We start from the raw sequence: 16,324 nt of genomic DNA on the forward strand, positions 1-16,324 counted from the left end.
GAACCTTAGACTTATAAACGAACATTTTTTTTCATATGCATATAGATATTTAAAAGTTTTTTAAAATATCACGTTGCATTTACACGTGGCGTGATTACGGAAAAGAAGAAAGGGTGATAGCGAGCGAGCCACGCCGCTGTTGGAAACGACCCATTCGCCGTCGCCACGTGGCGCGATTTGTAGGCCCCATGAGCCGGAAGGATGACGTGGCAAGAAGTCCTACGTCCTCTTTCGGCAACCTGTAAGCCGCAACGTGGCAATCATCGACCTGCAGAAGCAACACGAACGGAAAAGGGGAACCGTGCGATCTCTCGGACACAAAAAAGAAAAAACATCGACGCCTTGAAATCGGCCACGCAGATTATCGTACAGATGGGACCCACACCACTTCAATACAATTTCACGAGAGCAGGGCAGAACCGGGTTGACACCCTCAAAAGCGTCAAAGCTCCGCTCCATCCGTCGTACAATTAGCAGCTAATCAGCCTAACCTTTTCCTTAGGGAAGGAAACACATATTTATGAAAACTTCACGGGAATGGATACCTAAGGTCCTAACTCCTAAACAGGTGGGTTAACAAAAGAAAAGTTCCGACTTCCAACCTGAAAGGAGCTAGAACTTGATTTCTGCAAATCGCAGAAGAGTGAAATTAGTAAGGACTTTTCTGGTCAAAGAAGAGCACCAACGAACAAACAGAAATGGTGACCGCCACCAGGCAATGACAAAACACAAGCCTGAATTTCTGATCTTTTATGCTCCTGGAACTAGGAAGTCACAAACCACCCAGCAAACCAGCTAGACAGAGCTCTCGCCTATATCATTGCCTTTCCTCGTTACTAGTTTGAATCTTGAAGAAAAACCACCATGGACTGGGAGATTATTTCATGTGCAAAGTCCTGCTTTTGATGCCCATGAATGTAAAACCACCCATGTATTCCCTCTCTCGCTAGCCATCTTCCCTCCAACTTTCGTTTACAACTTGTTCAGCTCCAGAGGATTCCAACTTTGTTCCTTTGGGTTTTTCAACCCAAAACAATTTCACCCTGGAACAGTACCAAGAAAGCAAGTAAATGCCCAACGCTGTTCTTCACTATTTTTTCTAAAAATAGTTGCTGCAGCCGCTATCAGTTAGATGAAAGAAACAAAATTCAGTGAACCTTTTAAGTTCTCCTCTTATGCATGTTCCACGCCAAAAGACAGGAGAGAATTTCTCAACCCTTTTGAGATTTATAGAGACTAGCATTTAGCTCTTACAACCCCGACGATATAAGCATTCCAGGCGTCACGCTGGCAGAAGGTTGAAACCTCTTCGTATTTCATATTATCATCTCCCCTGTACTCCGAAGCATTCTGGCTTGTGTTTGGCATTTCACGGATCCAAAAGTGAACTGAATCGAATCCAACCTCCTCTAAGCAGTCTTTGATCTCCGCAAGTGTCCAACTGCAAAATAGAAAAGAAAAAAAAATTATTTCAGTTGCTAGCAGTAGAGAAATGCAAACTTATCAACAAGGAGAAAAGAGCAAATATTCAATCAGTGACATTTCTCCTCAAAATTTACATAGACATTAATAAATCCCACAAACATGGCTATATTAACCTCAATGCAGAAGAACACGTAAATTTGCAATTTCCAAAATACCACGTTGTCATCAAAGTCATATCTAGGAAAGAATTCAAGAGGGATTTTAATAACTCGTGCTGTCAATCATGCACCAAATTTGGATCCAAACATCCAAACCAGATTATTCTTAAAGTCATATCCTGATGTTAAGTCTGCTCTGTTGGTACATAACTACATATGATGTTGTTTTATAACCTACAAAAATTCCTAAAAATACGAAATTCCCTTGAATTTATCTAATGAATTGCAAATGAGAACTAGACAAGTACACATTTACTGAAGTACAAAACATGAAGTGCCCCTTCCATCCAACCGCTAGCTCCCAAGAAGACAGAGTCTTCTTTCTGATAAAAAACAGAGGATTCATATTCATGGTTTCTGAACCAAGTCAGTATACAACTTTTAAGACTTCAAAACCTGTATGAGAAAAGGAATGCAACTTACAGCCGCCAGTGATATGTAAATGCATGCCGTAGTGACCGCTGCTTGGTGAAATTGAAGTGTAGACTAATTCTTGTTGTTCGACTGATAGCATCAAAGTGTGTTTGCTCCCAGATATACTGTAAAAAAAAAGGGCAAGCAAGAAATCAGTGAAGTGACAGACCTTACATGGACTCTATGAAACAGTTGCCACACCCAAGTCAACATGACTGATGACCCAGGTGTGGGTGTGGGTGTGGGTGCAACAATCAGCTATTTGATTTTTTTCCGTTGAACCATTGATACAATCATTGTTGGCTATTGTTATATCACATACACATACACAGATATCCTTTTTGCACTTGCACTCATGCTTTTTCTTTTTCTTTTTTTAAATTCTGCATCCAAACCTGCATCTGCATCCTGCACCTTTGTTAATTAGGTGGCAGACTAAGAAGTGTTCCTACGTTTCTTGAAAATTAACAAGAGGCATCATGCAACAGCAGTACAGCCAAATCACATAAATACTTGTGTTGTTTATGCAAGCTTTCTGTTATGAATTAAGGATGGATATGTGCATGTCAACTAACTGGAGATGCCAGATGGCCATGTCTTGTCAGGCATTAACCCCCTGAATACCTGCTCATGTTGTTACTGCAACAGCACAATAATGTTTTCTTAACTTCGAAGACATTGTCTGGAGTTAGCACGTCACCACTTACTAATCTGAATTGCATCAGTAACAGGTACAACAATGATTGAAAAGACTAGCATTGCTAGACGCACATCAAGAAGGGAAGGTAAAGACAACAAAGGAATGGCAAATTAAGTGAAATACGACCAAGTCAAAGGTGCATCAAGAAGTATATCGAGTAAGTGACATGAAAGCAAGCAACATCGGAAGCTTCAATCAACATAACTCAAGGCGCAAGGGCAATAGTGCTTTCGAGACGTACAGAAAATGATTGAGCAGAAAGGAGCATGGCCAACTTACAGTAAAATTTGTGTATCTCCTTTGAAGCTTGAGTGCACGCTCTGAGGACGCCCCACCATATAGATCCATTACAAATATTCCCCCTTCCCTGGATAATGCGTGCAAAGCATGTTTAAAGTATGTAAGAAGGTCCGCCCTCCTATGGAGACAGCAGCAACTATAATTGAAAGCACATATGATATCTCTTGGCTGTAGAGTGTGCTTTGCTCCATTCAAGTGTTTACCAGCATTCTTATTCCCTGTTACCTGAAGAGATGATTCCATTTCAACAGCTTGCAGGCTCACACTTCGTTCCATCTTATCCACGAGATCATTGTTAACTAGATCATTCTCATCCAAAGGCTTCAAAACATTTCCATGAACGAGAGAGATTCTAGAGTACCCATCCGAGCCTAGCTTATCTATATTGTTGTGCAGGCACCATATGAGCGCGTCACGGTCCAAATCTACACCAACGGCAGTGCGTCTTGGGTCACTATGCAGCCATTCCGCACTGACAAGAATGGAAAAGAATACGTTATTTTCCAAGGCTGTTATTTTCTGGTTATTTTCATCACTTTTCTTTTGGTGTGGACTGTGGCCTCCAAGACGTAGGTTTTTTACCAAATATATATATATATTCTGAAGAGATGGCATTGTTGGTATCGACGACCACAAAAACGAGTTGTCCGTGTCAAGAAAGCACATCTCGGACAATAAACAAGGTGGGTGGTGGTCAAAGGTAAAGAGATAAAAGGGTACATGCGTGCCACTCCAGTTGCTGTTGAAAAACAGTTGAATGGAAGAGCAAACCACTAACAAACTCACCTGAGAAAAGCAGTCCCACAAAAATCTTCCTGCAAATGAAGTGGTGTCCTTCCACCAACGTACATGAGAAAGAACTTCCGCATATAGCTAATGTCACCTTTCGGTGACTGAAAAATTATGCGAGAGCATAAGCTCAATAACAATAAGTCAAAGACCAAAAACTCTGTAAATCACAATAAAAGTAGCAACATATAAACACATATCTGATGAACCTTGAGTCCTCAAGCTAACAATGGAACCTAAAATCCTACATACAACTGAAGTCCTGGAGTATATAATTCCGCCATCCATCCCTCGATGCAATCCCTTTTCTAAAATCAATACTAGCTACTAGACATAGAAGAATCAACTTTCTTTAGCCGCTAAACAGGGAAAAAATGAACGATCACCAAGTAGAAAGTTGCAGCACTGCATCATGTCTGCATAGAATCGACAATAGGTTGGGCAATAACTTACAAGGTAAGCTAGCATTGGGTTTCAGGTAGTCAATAAAATCGTAGACAATACAAGAGTCAACTAAAACCCTAGAGGTGAAGCTTTTTTCAGCTTCGGGCATCAAACGAAACCATCAAACCTCATCAAGTCAAAGAAATCCTAAGAAAGGGACATGCTTTTTGATACTACTGAGGAGTACCCTTGGAAATGGAAACCTTTTAGGTCACAATCGACCTAATCAAAACCCTTAGAAATGGCATTGTACTGGCGTACCTGTACGGACTGCTGATACAGAGAGAACTTCGACGGTGGCGGATCTATGGGGGAAGAGCGCCCATTCTCTCCCTCCCTTTCTCCATTTTCGCCTTCACCCTCATTCGGGAGATCCTCTTCAGCGGCGGATTTCTTCTTCTGCGCTCTACGGGATCTGGTGCTATGGGGACGAACGTGGGCAGACGGCTGAGAAAGATCATCTTCGCCTTCCTCATCCTCCTCGTCCTCTTCATCTGCTTCTACCACTTCTAGATCTTCTTCTGCTTCGTCTTCTTGCCTAAGCCTTCTCGTCCTTTGCCTTGGCTGCCTCTTCCCGTGCTTCCCCATTCCTTCCCGCGCGAGGGACGGGCGATGGCGGCGCTTCAACGACTATGTAGCAATACCCTAGCAACCGGATTCGGGTCCGCCTCTTAAGATCCAGTTGTGATAACCTGCTTTTGGAATTTGGTTACCTAAACAAGGAGTCCCACGAAGTGAAGATTTAATTTAAGATCATCTTTAGACAAGAAATCCACGGCCATCAAACACGCTCTGGATTGTTTGGATTTGATAACTTTCGCCAGGTTTGATTTAATCGTATTCTACGCAATTGCATCCAAACTTGGGTTCATATTTGGACCCTTTTCTTTTCTAGATTCTGTACCCAATGAGCATGAGATCTAACATTTGTATGCAATAGGTTGGATGTTTAATGGATCTTAGTCTAATGTCATGTCATACTTAGGTTTGGCTTCACATCTGTCGATGAAATTTGACTAAATGGTTTCAAATTTAGAATGATAGTTAGATATACCTGATCCATTTAATTCTCAAGTTTCACTAAATATCAACAATATCAGTACTCAAGTTTTTGCTCGAACTAATTTTAGAACATTTCAAATTAGCAACGAATGGGGACCGCCTCAGATTCTGTGTACCTAATGGGATTGCTTTTAATTAAATTAATTAAGATGGTTAAGAAGCCTGATTGCATTTCTCCACCTCCCAAATTGCATTGAGTTGGTGAAAAGGTTTGTTCATTATGAATTGTTAATTGTTGTTTAAAGGACAAAGAGATTCATTATCAAATGCCATAAAGTGTGAAGAAGAGCCTTGGTTCACATAAACTTGTATCTTATTGAAACCTAGTTGACACAATGGTTTTTATTTCTTCCAAACGCGGAGAAAATTCAAGCCAACTAAACTTCTCCAGAATTACTTCGTTGGGAAGGCTGATTGTTAAAGATGTGTTTGATTGCATGGAAGACATTTTTAGGGTGCCTTCATCCTGGAAAAATTCTTCCGGATCTTCCGTCAGAACCTCCCCCTGCCCCCCTTCCAAGTTCACCAGAGATCAAACAAAGCCATGCAGATAACGAAGGAACCCAATGAATTTTATGGAATAGTTTTTTGTGTATGATTCGAGTGTGGTATAAAGCAAACAATATATTATCTCCTTACCGATTTATCTGGGCTATCAAAACAGTGACCTTAAGGGGGCGTTTGATTACTCCAGATTTCAAATCCTTGGATCTGATGTGGGTCTTACCCTTTTTTACTCATGACCAAATATCCATAGTAAAATTCATCGTTCATCAAACTAAGGATTTTAGGTCAGACATTGAGAAAATGTGGGACTTAAGGTTGGATGAGGGAGGAAGGTTGAATCTTAAATCTACTACCATTTTTGAATCCTAAGTATCTCAAATCCGAGACTATCAAATGCCCCCTAAAAAGCTAAGTTTGTTTTCCTTTGTTTCTGAGATCTCAAATCCACGATGCATGAAATCCAGTTTTTAATCAAATTCAAACTCTGCTTGTTAAAAACGGCGGAAGAATTTTTACATGCAGGTAAGAATTTTTTTTTTGTTTTGAAAGGTGCATAAATTTTACAATACAAAATATATATCCCTTTCATATTTAATTCATAGAGACATCCCTCGCTTCAAACTTTCCCTCCTCACCCTCCACATTGAAACTCTACAGTACTTAAATTCCTTCATTCTTAATTCAGATTTCATATTCTTCGCCTTAAATTATTTCACAACACCGTCCACTTACGGTTTACCAACTTTGCTGATAAGCTTAAGCCAGTACACCAACTTTGGGAAATCTTTGCCAATCTTTATCGTCATCGCGACAAAATTGATTACTGTTCAATGATAGATGTCAGTTGGTGGCGTTACATATATTGATTTGTGGATTTGTAGTGAATCTTTCGTGAGCTTTCCTAGAAGTTTAGAATTCGAGATGTAAAAAGTTAGATTTGGCTCTGTAAAGTTAACTGGCATCTTTCTATTATTTTTTCAAATGATACAAGCCCTTGCTATCATATTTAGCAAAAGAAAACGAGAAACTAAAATCCCTTGTTGAAAAAATAAGTAGAATGTGAAGAAAAATGTAAAGAACGTGGCTCTGATTGGAAATAGTAACTATCTCGTTTTTTTTATGCTCCTCATGAGATTTGTTAGTATACCAAGCATATTTTGAAAAGTTAGCTTTTCGATACATAGGTACATCTAGGGATGTCAATTGATTGGATATATCTTTAATCATATCCACTTTTTCGGATATTCACATATTCGGATTTGGATTTGAATTCGAATAAAGAAAAGTCATATTTGAATCCAAATCCAAAATCCAATTTTACAATCTGAATCCGATTTTTATATTCATAGCCGAATCCGAATTTTGAACCAGATTTTGCCAATTTTTAAAATTTAATAGCATTAGATACATGATCTTTGTGTAAAAATGAATTCGATCTGAATCCCTATTTGAATCCGATCGAATAAGTACCTTGACATCCCTAGGTACATCTGATCTGGTCAGGCCATTCGTTGGTAAGCGGCCAATCACTAGTTCAAATCTTAAATACATCTACCCTTTGTGAAAGCCGATGCATGCCAGAATTATGGGGGCAGCAAAATGGTCTTTGGGGGTTTATACCCCGATCCGGTGACAAAGTGAAGAATTCATGTTTTAGTATATTACAGATGAAGTTTACCTTTTAGTCAGGTGGTAGAATGAAATACTCCTTTGCTCACTCGAAAAGTTATAACCTCCCGTAACATAGTTTGTCGCTCTCGGGTAACATGAAAGGAAAAAAGTTAGGTAAGCGCTTATTACATCATCAAGGTGACCACTTAACATTTGGACCTAACAGGTCCTTTAGTTTCAAAAGTATGAATTATAATTAAATGTGGAGACAGAGCATCATGGTGTTGGATCCCTGTCGGCTCCTCTCCTTTGGCTTTGTCCACTTCCCCATTCTTTATGCTCCACCTTTGGACCCATCCATGTGAGGAAGAAACCAACATTCACATATGCATTAATACAAACAGGTGCCTAATGTTTTGCTTAAACAATAAATCATCGTTTAAAGTTGACAAATAAATGTTTAAGTTATGACAGAAATCTCTTAAAGCGCACATAGTACATTAATTTTTATAAAAGAACCGCTCGCCCCTTGCCCCACAAAAGATATTTTTGACTTTATGAGAAAAATCAGTTGGGATCTTTTTCCTCAAAAGTAAAACATTCATCAGTTATTTTTAAAATTGTTATCTGCTCCAATATTAGATATTTTTTTCTTTTTTAGTATAAAATTTATGTACAAAAAAAAAAGATTTTTTTAATAAAGTAATGTACATATTATTCTTATACGTATCAGCCCGTTTGAAAGAATGGCCCATCGAAAACCAAAAGTGCATGCATGCTGATTTGGACGAATTCCCAATATTTTAAGCACATCCCATGCTCAGATTTGAATGGGCTCGATTCAAACCGAGTGCGCAGTACCCCTTGGAATTGACTCAGATTTGAATGATTTAAATGAAAAAATTGCTCATTCATAAATCGGGTCGTAGATTACTCTAGATATTGGATCCGAGAAGATGTCCCAAATCCAAATGTCCACCTGTGGATGTGGCCAACCGGATCGTGGATCGGGGGCGCCTTCGTACCCGACACGACGAGGGATTGCGGGTCCCGACCCGGTCCAAGTAGGAGGTTGGCGTCAACAGATTGACTGCACCACGTCGCCAGCGGAGATCGGCCTTGTCGAGAGCTTTTCGCCGGAAATGTTGGGGCCCGCAAGGCGGCGGCCTACGTGTGAATTACGTGGCGTCTTGGGATTGGATGAGTTGGGAAAAAAAATAAAAAAAAAAGATAATGGTGCGATGCCAACCGCGAAGTGCTATATATATCACAGCACAGGGCGGAAAGGGAGAGAGGGAGAGTGCCTGTCATCTATTTACTGCAGAAGGGAAGGGAAGAAGGAGAAGCGAAGAGGAAGCGTCTCTCTTTCGCTTATCTTGCTCTCCTCTTTCCCTCGTCCTTGTTTCCTTCCTCTTGCTTCCTTGTATTCCCTCTCTTTCTCTTCCTAACAGGAACCTGCCACGAAGAAGAAGATGAACGGTCAGATTTCATCTCAGGCTCGTCAGAAGCTCATTATAGACACCGATCCCGGTATCGGTAAGGCGCTTCCTTAACCTTCTTCTTTTTTCTGTTTTAGGCCGTCTTTTCCTGAATTTTTGCGGATTAACGCTGCGTTGTTTAATGATGACCGTCACCATCACCTCCGAAAGGCGTTTCTTCACGTGATATGTGGTTTTCTGAAGTTTTTAACTTGGCAGGATTGATGGGCTTTGCTTTTTGCCCTGCTCTGGCTTGATTCTTCGAGAAGATGAATGATGTGTTTAGTTTTCTTCTGTTTGTAAGTGAATTACGTCTATTTTCTCATTTTCTTGTTTGGGTCGTGTTGTTGAATTGCAGACGACGCAATGGCGATTCTAATGGCGTTTCAATCCCCTGATTTGGAGGTTTTGGGGTTGACAACGATCTTCGGCAACATTGACACTAAAGGTGCTACTAAGAACGCGCTTCATCTGGTAAGTGGGCTTTCGCTGTTTTCGGTTTGTATTTGGGAGCACAACCCATTTTTTTTTTTACCTTCTACGCTTTCGCCTTCTTGTGAACGCATGCAATGATTTCTTTGCTGGTTTGGGAATGTTGTTCATCAAAAAAATCATGATTGTTCTTACTGTATAAAAGGACAGTGTGAGATCGCAGGGTTTCCGGAGACTCCGGTGGCCGAGGGCAGCGAAGAACCTTTAAAGGTAGTTGATTCCTTGTCTAACTTTTGGTTTTTGGAGGTAGTCGCTTTCGTTTGTCTAACTTTTGGCTTTTGGATTTTCTTATGTTCCTGAGTTGGATAACTGCAAAGGGCATGTTTTCTATTTGTGGTCGTCGTCGTTTCTTATTCCCTTTTTTCGAGTTTATGCCATTATGTGGACATACACCAGATATCTGGGGAAAATATTTCATGACTGTTGCCCACTGGTGCAGTCAAGAAAACCATCAAATTTATGTGATCCAGATAGCTTCTTTTTGGATGAGTCCATGACATTTTAAATTGGGTCCTATTTTATATATACGAGTTTTTCCAAACCAACTTGTTTGATTCATGACCGACATACGAGAAGAAACCAGCTGTTTTTCAGTTCGAAGGCAAAATCTTTGCTTCTTTCCGAACTTCCATGATAGTCCCAGACCAGCCAATTATGTCCAATAATCTTCTCAGCCACCCAATTGCTATTACTTGGCCAGCTTATAATCACCAAGCAGGTTGTCCTCAAGAGTTTATCTGGCTCTTTTCTTAGACGAGGGTAATTTGTTTATTTATTTTACTCTAATTCTAGTAAGTGTACTAATGTGATTTAGCATTGTTGTTTCTTGGACAGCGATGTAGGCCTCGAATTGCTGACTTTATTCATGGCGCTGATGGCCTCGGGGACACATCTCCTCCATCTCCCAAGGGAAAGAAAATTGACAGACGTGCATGTCAGTTTTTAGTTGACAAGGTCACTGAATTCCCTGGTGAAGTGTCCATTCTTGCGTTGGGGCCACTGACTAATTTGGCATTGGTAAAATTCACTCTTATTTGCATTCTATGTACAGGGTTTCCTTTGGTAAACGGCATCCAATCGCTTAATTGTTTTTCTTTTTAATAGGCTATCAAGAGCGACTCATCCTTTGCAAGAAAGGTGAAGAAAATAGTCGTACTTGGTGGATCGTTTTTTGCGTCTGGAAATGTCAACCCTGCTGCTGAAGCAAATGTATAGAGATTCTTACCCTTCTTCTAGAAATGCATGCTTTCTTTCTTTTTCAGTTTTCTCTCTTTTATAGTTTTTCAGTTATTTGTGTTGCATACAATCAAGTTCACCTGAAGTATCATATGTTCAACATTGATTTGAGGCAACATGCGAAGCTATGCAAAATTTTTGCGCTTCGAACTCCCCCTTGTTTTGGAAATTGTGCACATCGGCCATGTGCTCCTAATTGAATTAGTGTAAACTTAGAATGAAAGTTCATGGAGCCGTTTTTCTTTCCTTCCTTCTGTGCTTTCTTAACTTGTAATGATTAAAAAACTTTGGAAGAAACAAATGCATAATGAGTTGCCAACGAGATGGCAGCTTGAACAGGGTATCCTGTTCTGTTCTTCGTCCATTATGGATTACAGAATGCCTTTATCTTGTTGTTAATGTATTTTAACTGTACTGTACTGTACTGCTGTAACTTATTAAGGGCACCGTTCCCCACTTTTCTTCCATCAAGTATTTTCCCCCCCCTGTTCATTTTTTTCCACCTGAAAAAATAGATGATACTTTTGTTTACTCGTTTTCTCATCGTTTTACCTTTTCATCATCTTTGTTACCATTGGTACTGAGGCATTTCCATTGGAATCAGACTCCATATATATTTGGCTATTTTATCATACAACTTGCACCTTCCAGAGGTGACATTTAAATCTTCTGATCACTTTTCATATGCCCACCTGTTTTCATATGTGTGGTTTGGTTCTCTCCATTTTAAGTAAGAACTGCAGTTACCCAATCGAGAGTCAGATTATTGGCCCTTCATTAATGGTTCTAATGCAAGCCGCTGCAGATATATGGCGATCCTGAAGCTGCTGATGTGGTATTTACTTGTGGAGCAGATATCGTGGTTGTTGGGATCAACATCACTACACAAGTCATACTAACAGGTTTAGTTTCTTTTGGGTTAGTGCTAAAACTAATATTGATGGGTAAAGGATGATCAGCGGTTCTGGTTGTGGTGCTCATTCCATGTCTTTTATTTCAGATGATGATCTTGCAGAAATGAAGGGTTCTGGAGGAAAACATGCTCAATATCTATACGACATTTGTCAGTTCTACAGGAACTGGCATCTAAAATCCGATGGGCTTCGTGGTAACTTTTGTTTTCTATGGCTATTGTTTTGGTTCCTAATGTGTTTATTTGCAAAGTTGCTTGATTGTTTCACTATTTCTCATTGGCAGGAATTTTTTTACATGATCCCGTGAGTTTTGTTGCGTTGGTTCGGCCTGACCTTTTCACATTCAAAAGAGGAGCTGTAAGGGTTGAAACACAGGGCGTCTGCGTGGGCCATACACTAATGGACCAAGGGCTAAAGAAGTACTGAATGTTTTTGCAGTCTTTAGATCCCATCCTATTACTCCTTGATTATAATTTTGTTGCTTTCTTGGCGTAGGTGGTATTCCAATAATCCCTGGACAGGCATTTCTCCAGTGTCAGTTGCGTGGACAGTTGATACACATGGTGTACTGCAATATATCAAAACCCACCTGATGAAATCATAAAGTCTCAGAAGATTCGTGGCGTGGACAATTGATACACATTGTTGGATTTTTCTACCAAATTTATTTGGTTTTATACACTTCTTCACTTGCTCATTGATTGTGCTGAGCCTTAGCGTGAAGAGTTCTATTCACTAAAAAAAATGGTCGAGCTGTGATGCAACAGATCTGGCTACTTAATGTGTTTTCCTTTGTCATTGTAAAAAATACTTTTCTCGTCACGCAGATTGAGGCCATTAACATTGACGAGCTCGTACATTACAAACTCAGTTTGTGCATGCCGATGTCTGATTTGCTCATAAATTTGCTACCTTGCAGTACTTGGTGCCACAGCTACTGACAACTTTGGTGCCGAAAAAACCTTATCCCTCAGCACAATCACCCTGATTCTGCTTCCACATATCTCCTCATTTTCAGAAGAAACTTTGTGCACTCAACTTTTGTATACATTTTTAAATGTTTACTTATAGGAAACTTCCTTCCACATAAAAACCCCAAAGCCACCATCATGCATCCAAAGTTCTGGTTTGTTTACGGGGGCTGGGTAGACCTATGGTACATGCTTCAATTCTGGTGTTATGCTTGCCATTGTTTGCAGCTCATAAGCTTTACACTAGACCATGACAGTGTTGACGGTCTTCAAACCTCAGACCCCTCTAGTGTGAGCTACCTTACACTTGGTTGTGCTATGCTCCTTGAGGCTTGCCCTCAACTTCCATTTGATGCAGAATTTTCAAAGACAATCTATAGGTCTTTCCATTTGTTTACAGTGGATCGTGGAAACCTTGCTCTGCAATGCAGTCTTTGATAAGGAATTCAGCTTGTCTTGACCTCATCAACGAGGCTTTTGACCCACTTACAATAATCGTTCTTTTTCAGTGCAAGGAAGCAAGTTCTAACCATTCTTGTTGCTAATTGCGGTCACCTTCTCGTTGCTGGAACCTTGCAATGCAGTTTGCAATGCAGTTGATCTGGTTCTCAACCACTTGATAGTGTGATTACCAGTAATCTCCACAGGAGCAGGAGCCATCACTGAAATGGTGAAAGCGGTTCCAGTCCCTCAATGTAATTTTTCTGCCAGTTATCCTTGATATCATCTTGATAACAGTGTGGCAGTCACCACATACCCGAAGATTTTTAACGATTTGTAGAGGAGTTTCTAGGGGGGTGCTTATAAGTCCGAACGCTATCGCAAGTCTTTCACTGTGGTGAGCCAAAATTTGCTCCTTTTGTTCATCTTCTAGATCATGAAGTACGAAATTTGTATCAGGACAATATCCTTCACGCTTTAACTGAGAACCAAGTTCATCTAGCTTCTTATATATCTGATCTTTCATGGGATGAAATCTTTCAGAGGCTGTGAATGCATGGATCTGATGTTGCACCTCGATCCAGCTATAACCTACCTCTTTCTTAACTGCTCTCTCTTCCATTAGACATCTGACCTTGGCTCTTTCTTCCCATCTTCCTGCTGCAGCATACATGTTCGATAACAGGACATATGCGGCCGAGTCATGAGGCTCAAGTGACATGAGTTTATCGGCTGCTAGTTCTCCTAGTTTCAGATTACGATGTATTCTGCAGCCGCCTAAGAGTGTCCGCCAAACAGTAGGACCTGCTGGGAAAGGCATTTCATTTATAAGATTCATGGCACTTTCAAGTTGACCTGCTCGACTGTACAGGTCGACCATGCAAGCATAATGTTCCATTGTTGGATGGACATGGTAGATGCTAGTCATGGACTTGAAATAACGACAGCCTTCGTCTACAAGACCTGCATGATTACATGCAGTGAGGACGCCAACAAAGGTGATTCCATCCAACTGCAAGCCTTCATTCTCTAATTCAGAGAAGACCTCAAGGGCTTTCTTACCGCGGCCATGTTGAGCATAACATGAAATCATTGAATTCCACGAAACTATGTCCCTTTCAGTTTGCCTCACGAACAACTTGTAGGCATGGTCAATGTCCCCACGTCTTGCATACATGGTAACTAAGGCACTGCTCACGCAAATGGCATTATCAAGGCAGGATTTGATCACAAGTCCATGAAGCTGTTTCCCCTGTTCCACTGCTGCAGTTGGGCTGCTACATGCATTAAGCACGCCGGAAAACGTGAACTCATTTGGTTCTACTCCTTGTTGGGTCATTCTGCGGAAAAGCCTTGCAGCACCTTCTGAATCCCCTATTTGTGCATAACCCGTAATCATTGCTGACCAAGAAACTGTATCCTTTTCATCCATTAAACTGAAAATTTTTGCTGCCTCCTCCATGCAACTTAGCTTAACATACGCAGTCAATAACGCAGTCCCCACTTTTGGCGAGCTCTCATAACCGGCTTTGATGGCTTGCGCATGAAACTGAGAAGGTGTCAAAAGAGGGGCAGCAGTAAGAATCGTGGAGAATGTGAACTCATTTGGCTTGATATCTTCTCTCCACATCTTTCTGAAGCCATGTAGTGCTTGCTCAGTCATGCCATTTTCCAAATAGCCACCAACCATTGCAGTCCATGAAACCACAGTTTGTACTTCAGGCACCAGGGAGAACAATCCATGGGCAACCTCCATTTGCTTGCACTTTGCATAAGCAATCACGAGTCCAGTTAAAGTGCTGGTATCTGAAGCAAATCCAGTTTTAAGTGCACATGAATGCAGCTGTCTTGTGAAACCTAATTCTCTGTTGTCAGCGCAAGCTTTTATGAGCGTTGTGAATGTTGCCTGAGTGAGCTGTACACCGTCCATTCTCATCTGATGGAAAATCTCCAGAGCTTCCGCATGAAACCCATTCTGTACGAGTCCAGTGAGCATAGCATTCCAAGAAATAGAACTCCTGTTCGACAGTCCATCAAAAACCATTTGTGCTGCAGAAATTAGACCACATTTTGAGTACATGTTCAGCAAAGAGTTGCCCACAAACAGAGTCGTACTGAACCCAAGTTTCAGTACCAGGGAATGTATGTTACTCCCAGCTTGCACTGCACCAAGGTCTGCGCAAGCCGCTAAGACAGTTGCAAAGGTGAAATGATTGGGCTTCAAGTCCTCCTCATGCATTCGAATGAAGAATTCCAACGCTATTTCTGGACAGCCATTCTGAACGTATCCAGCAAGCAACGTCGTCCATGTCACCACGTTCGTTTCGGGCATATCATGAAATGCCTGTTGCGCATCATTTACACTCCCACATTTCATATACATGTCCACAAGTGCAGTGCCCACGCTCACACCAGAATCATGCCCGGACTTCACGCAGTAACTGTGCACTTGGCCACCGGCAATGGGGTCCGACAGACTCGAGCATGCCTTCAATACAGAAGAGAGACACAACGAATCAGGAGAAACATCCGACCTACGCATGTGGAAGAAGAGACTCAGCACTTCTTGAAACAGATTTCGCCGAGAGTATTCGAAGAGAATGTGGTTCCAAGGAGGGTGAGCTTCCGGAGTCATATTGTCGAACATTTTGTTTGCCGGGAACGTAATTGTGGAACAATGAACCATCGCTGAGCCCCGCGGTTGCAGATGGTGAAGGGAAAGATGCAGTTGGAGTTTTCTCATCGTGGTCGGTCGATGGAGAATGTAGCGAACCACCATGGATCAGTTCTATGTTGCAGAAAATGGAATCGTCATCAGATATGAGGAAGCAAAGCGTCCTTTTGGACTACTTGGCATGGGATCATGCTAGTTCTTCCTTGTGCGCTGGTCATGGCGATCGCAGTTCCGGTGTAAAGCCACGAAATTCAGCCTAGAAGCACAATGTATCAGAAAGGAACAATTTGTCTTCGAATGTGTCGCTAAAAATCAGTTTGCATGGGCCTGTATCTGCTGATATAAATACAATTCAAACTTTTGAAAAGAGAAAAAACGATGCGGTTGGTGGATCGACTCAGGTCAACATTATTTAAGGATGCAGTTGGTGGGTGGACTCAGGTTACCATTATTTAAGTATTCTCTGTTTCTCTTATCATTGAAATTATTGAAGTTTTTTCAATTGATTAACCTTTACGAACCATTATGCAACTTATCCTTAATTTCTTAACACTTTTTTGCTTTTCCGATTTTCTCAAGAATTACGTTTTGTATCGATAAAGTGGTATTACGCGTCTGGCTAACTCTTTCTGGAAGAAAATTCGATTC

General features: G+C 41.0%; 3 protein-coding genes across 4 annotated transcripts; 1 reads left to right on the forward strand and 2 right to left on the reverse strand.

Moving 5' to 3' along the window:
- Window positions 1-314: 314 nt before the first annotated feature.
- Window positions 315-4,903, reverse strand: LOC116246122 (uncharacterized). Of its 2 annotated transcripts, none has more exons than XM_031617827.2 (6): window positions 4,552-4,903; window positions 3,844-3,950; window positions 3,037-3,529; window positions 2,067-2,182; window positions 1,158-1,441; window positions 315-1,043 (listed from the first exon to the last, which is right to left on the reverse strand). In XM_031617827.2, exons 1-5 carry the CDS (start codon window positions 4,876-4,878, stop codon window positions 1,237-1,239), a joined length of 1,248 nt encoding a protein of 415 aa, XP_031473687.1. In that variant the 5' UTR covers window positions 4,879-4,903; the 3' UTR covers window positions 315-1,043; window positions 1,158-1,236. The 2 variants fall into 2 exon arrangements, with proteins under 2 accessions (XP_031473687.1, XP_031473688.1); XM_031617828.2 differs by lacking the exon at window positions 315-1,043 and having other exon boundaries at window positions 1,300-1,441; window positions 3,037-3,124; window positions 3,283-3,529.
- Window positions 4,904-8,758: 3,855 nt separating this feature from the next.
- Window positions 8,759-12,469, forward strand: LOC116245689 (uridine nucleosidase 1). The gene is made up of 9 exons (XM_031617198.2): window positions 8,759-9,006; window positions 9,307-9,422; window positions 9,591-9,650; window positions 10,275-10,457; window positions 10,545-10,649; window positions 11,482-11,578; window positions 11,677-11,784; window positions 11,874-12,009; window positions 12,086-12,469. The coding sequence occupies exons 1-9, from the start codon at window positions 8,943-8,945 to the stop codon at window positions 12,192-12,194; spliced, it is 978 nt and encodes a 325-aa protein (XP_031473058.1). The 5' UTR covers window positions 8,759-8,942; the 3' UTR covers window positions 12,195-12,469.
- A 150-nt stretch (window positions 12,470-12,619) lies between these two features.
- LOC116245688 (pentatricopeptide repeat-containing protein At2g27610) lies at window positions 12,620-16,043 on the reverse strand. Its single transcript, XM_031617196.2, has one exon. It carries the CDS (start codon window positions 15,779-15,781, stop codon window positions 13,190-13,192), a length of 2,592 nt encoding a protein of 863 aa, XP_031473056.1. The 5' UTR covers window positions 15,782-16,043; the 3' UTR covers window positions 12,620-13,189.
- Window positions 16,044-16,324: the final 281 nt, after the last annotated feature.

The sequence above is a fragment of the Nymphaea colorata genome, chromosome 1 (assembly GCF_008831285.2).
Source record: "Nymphaea colorata isolate Beijing-Zhang1983 chromosome 1, ASM883128v2, whole genome shotgun sequence".
NCBI lineage: Eukaryota > Viridiplantae > Streptophyta > Magnoliopsida > Nymphaeales > Nymphaeaceae > Nymphaea > Nymphaea colorata.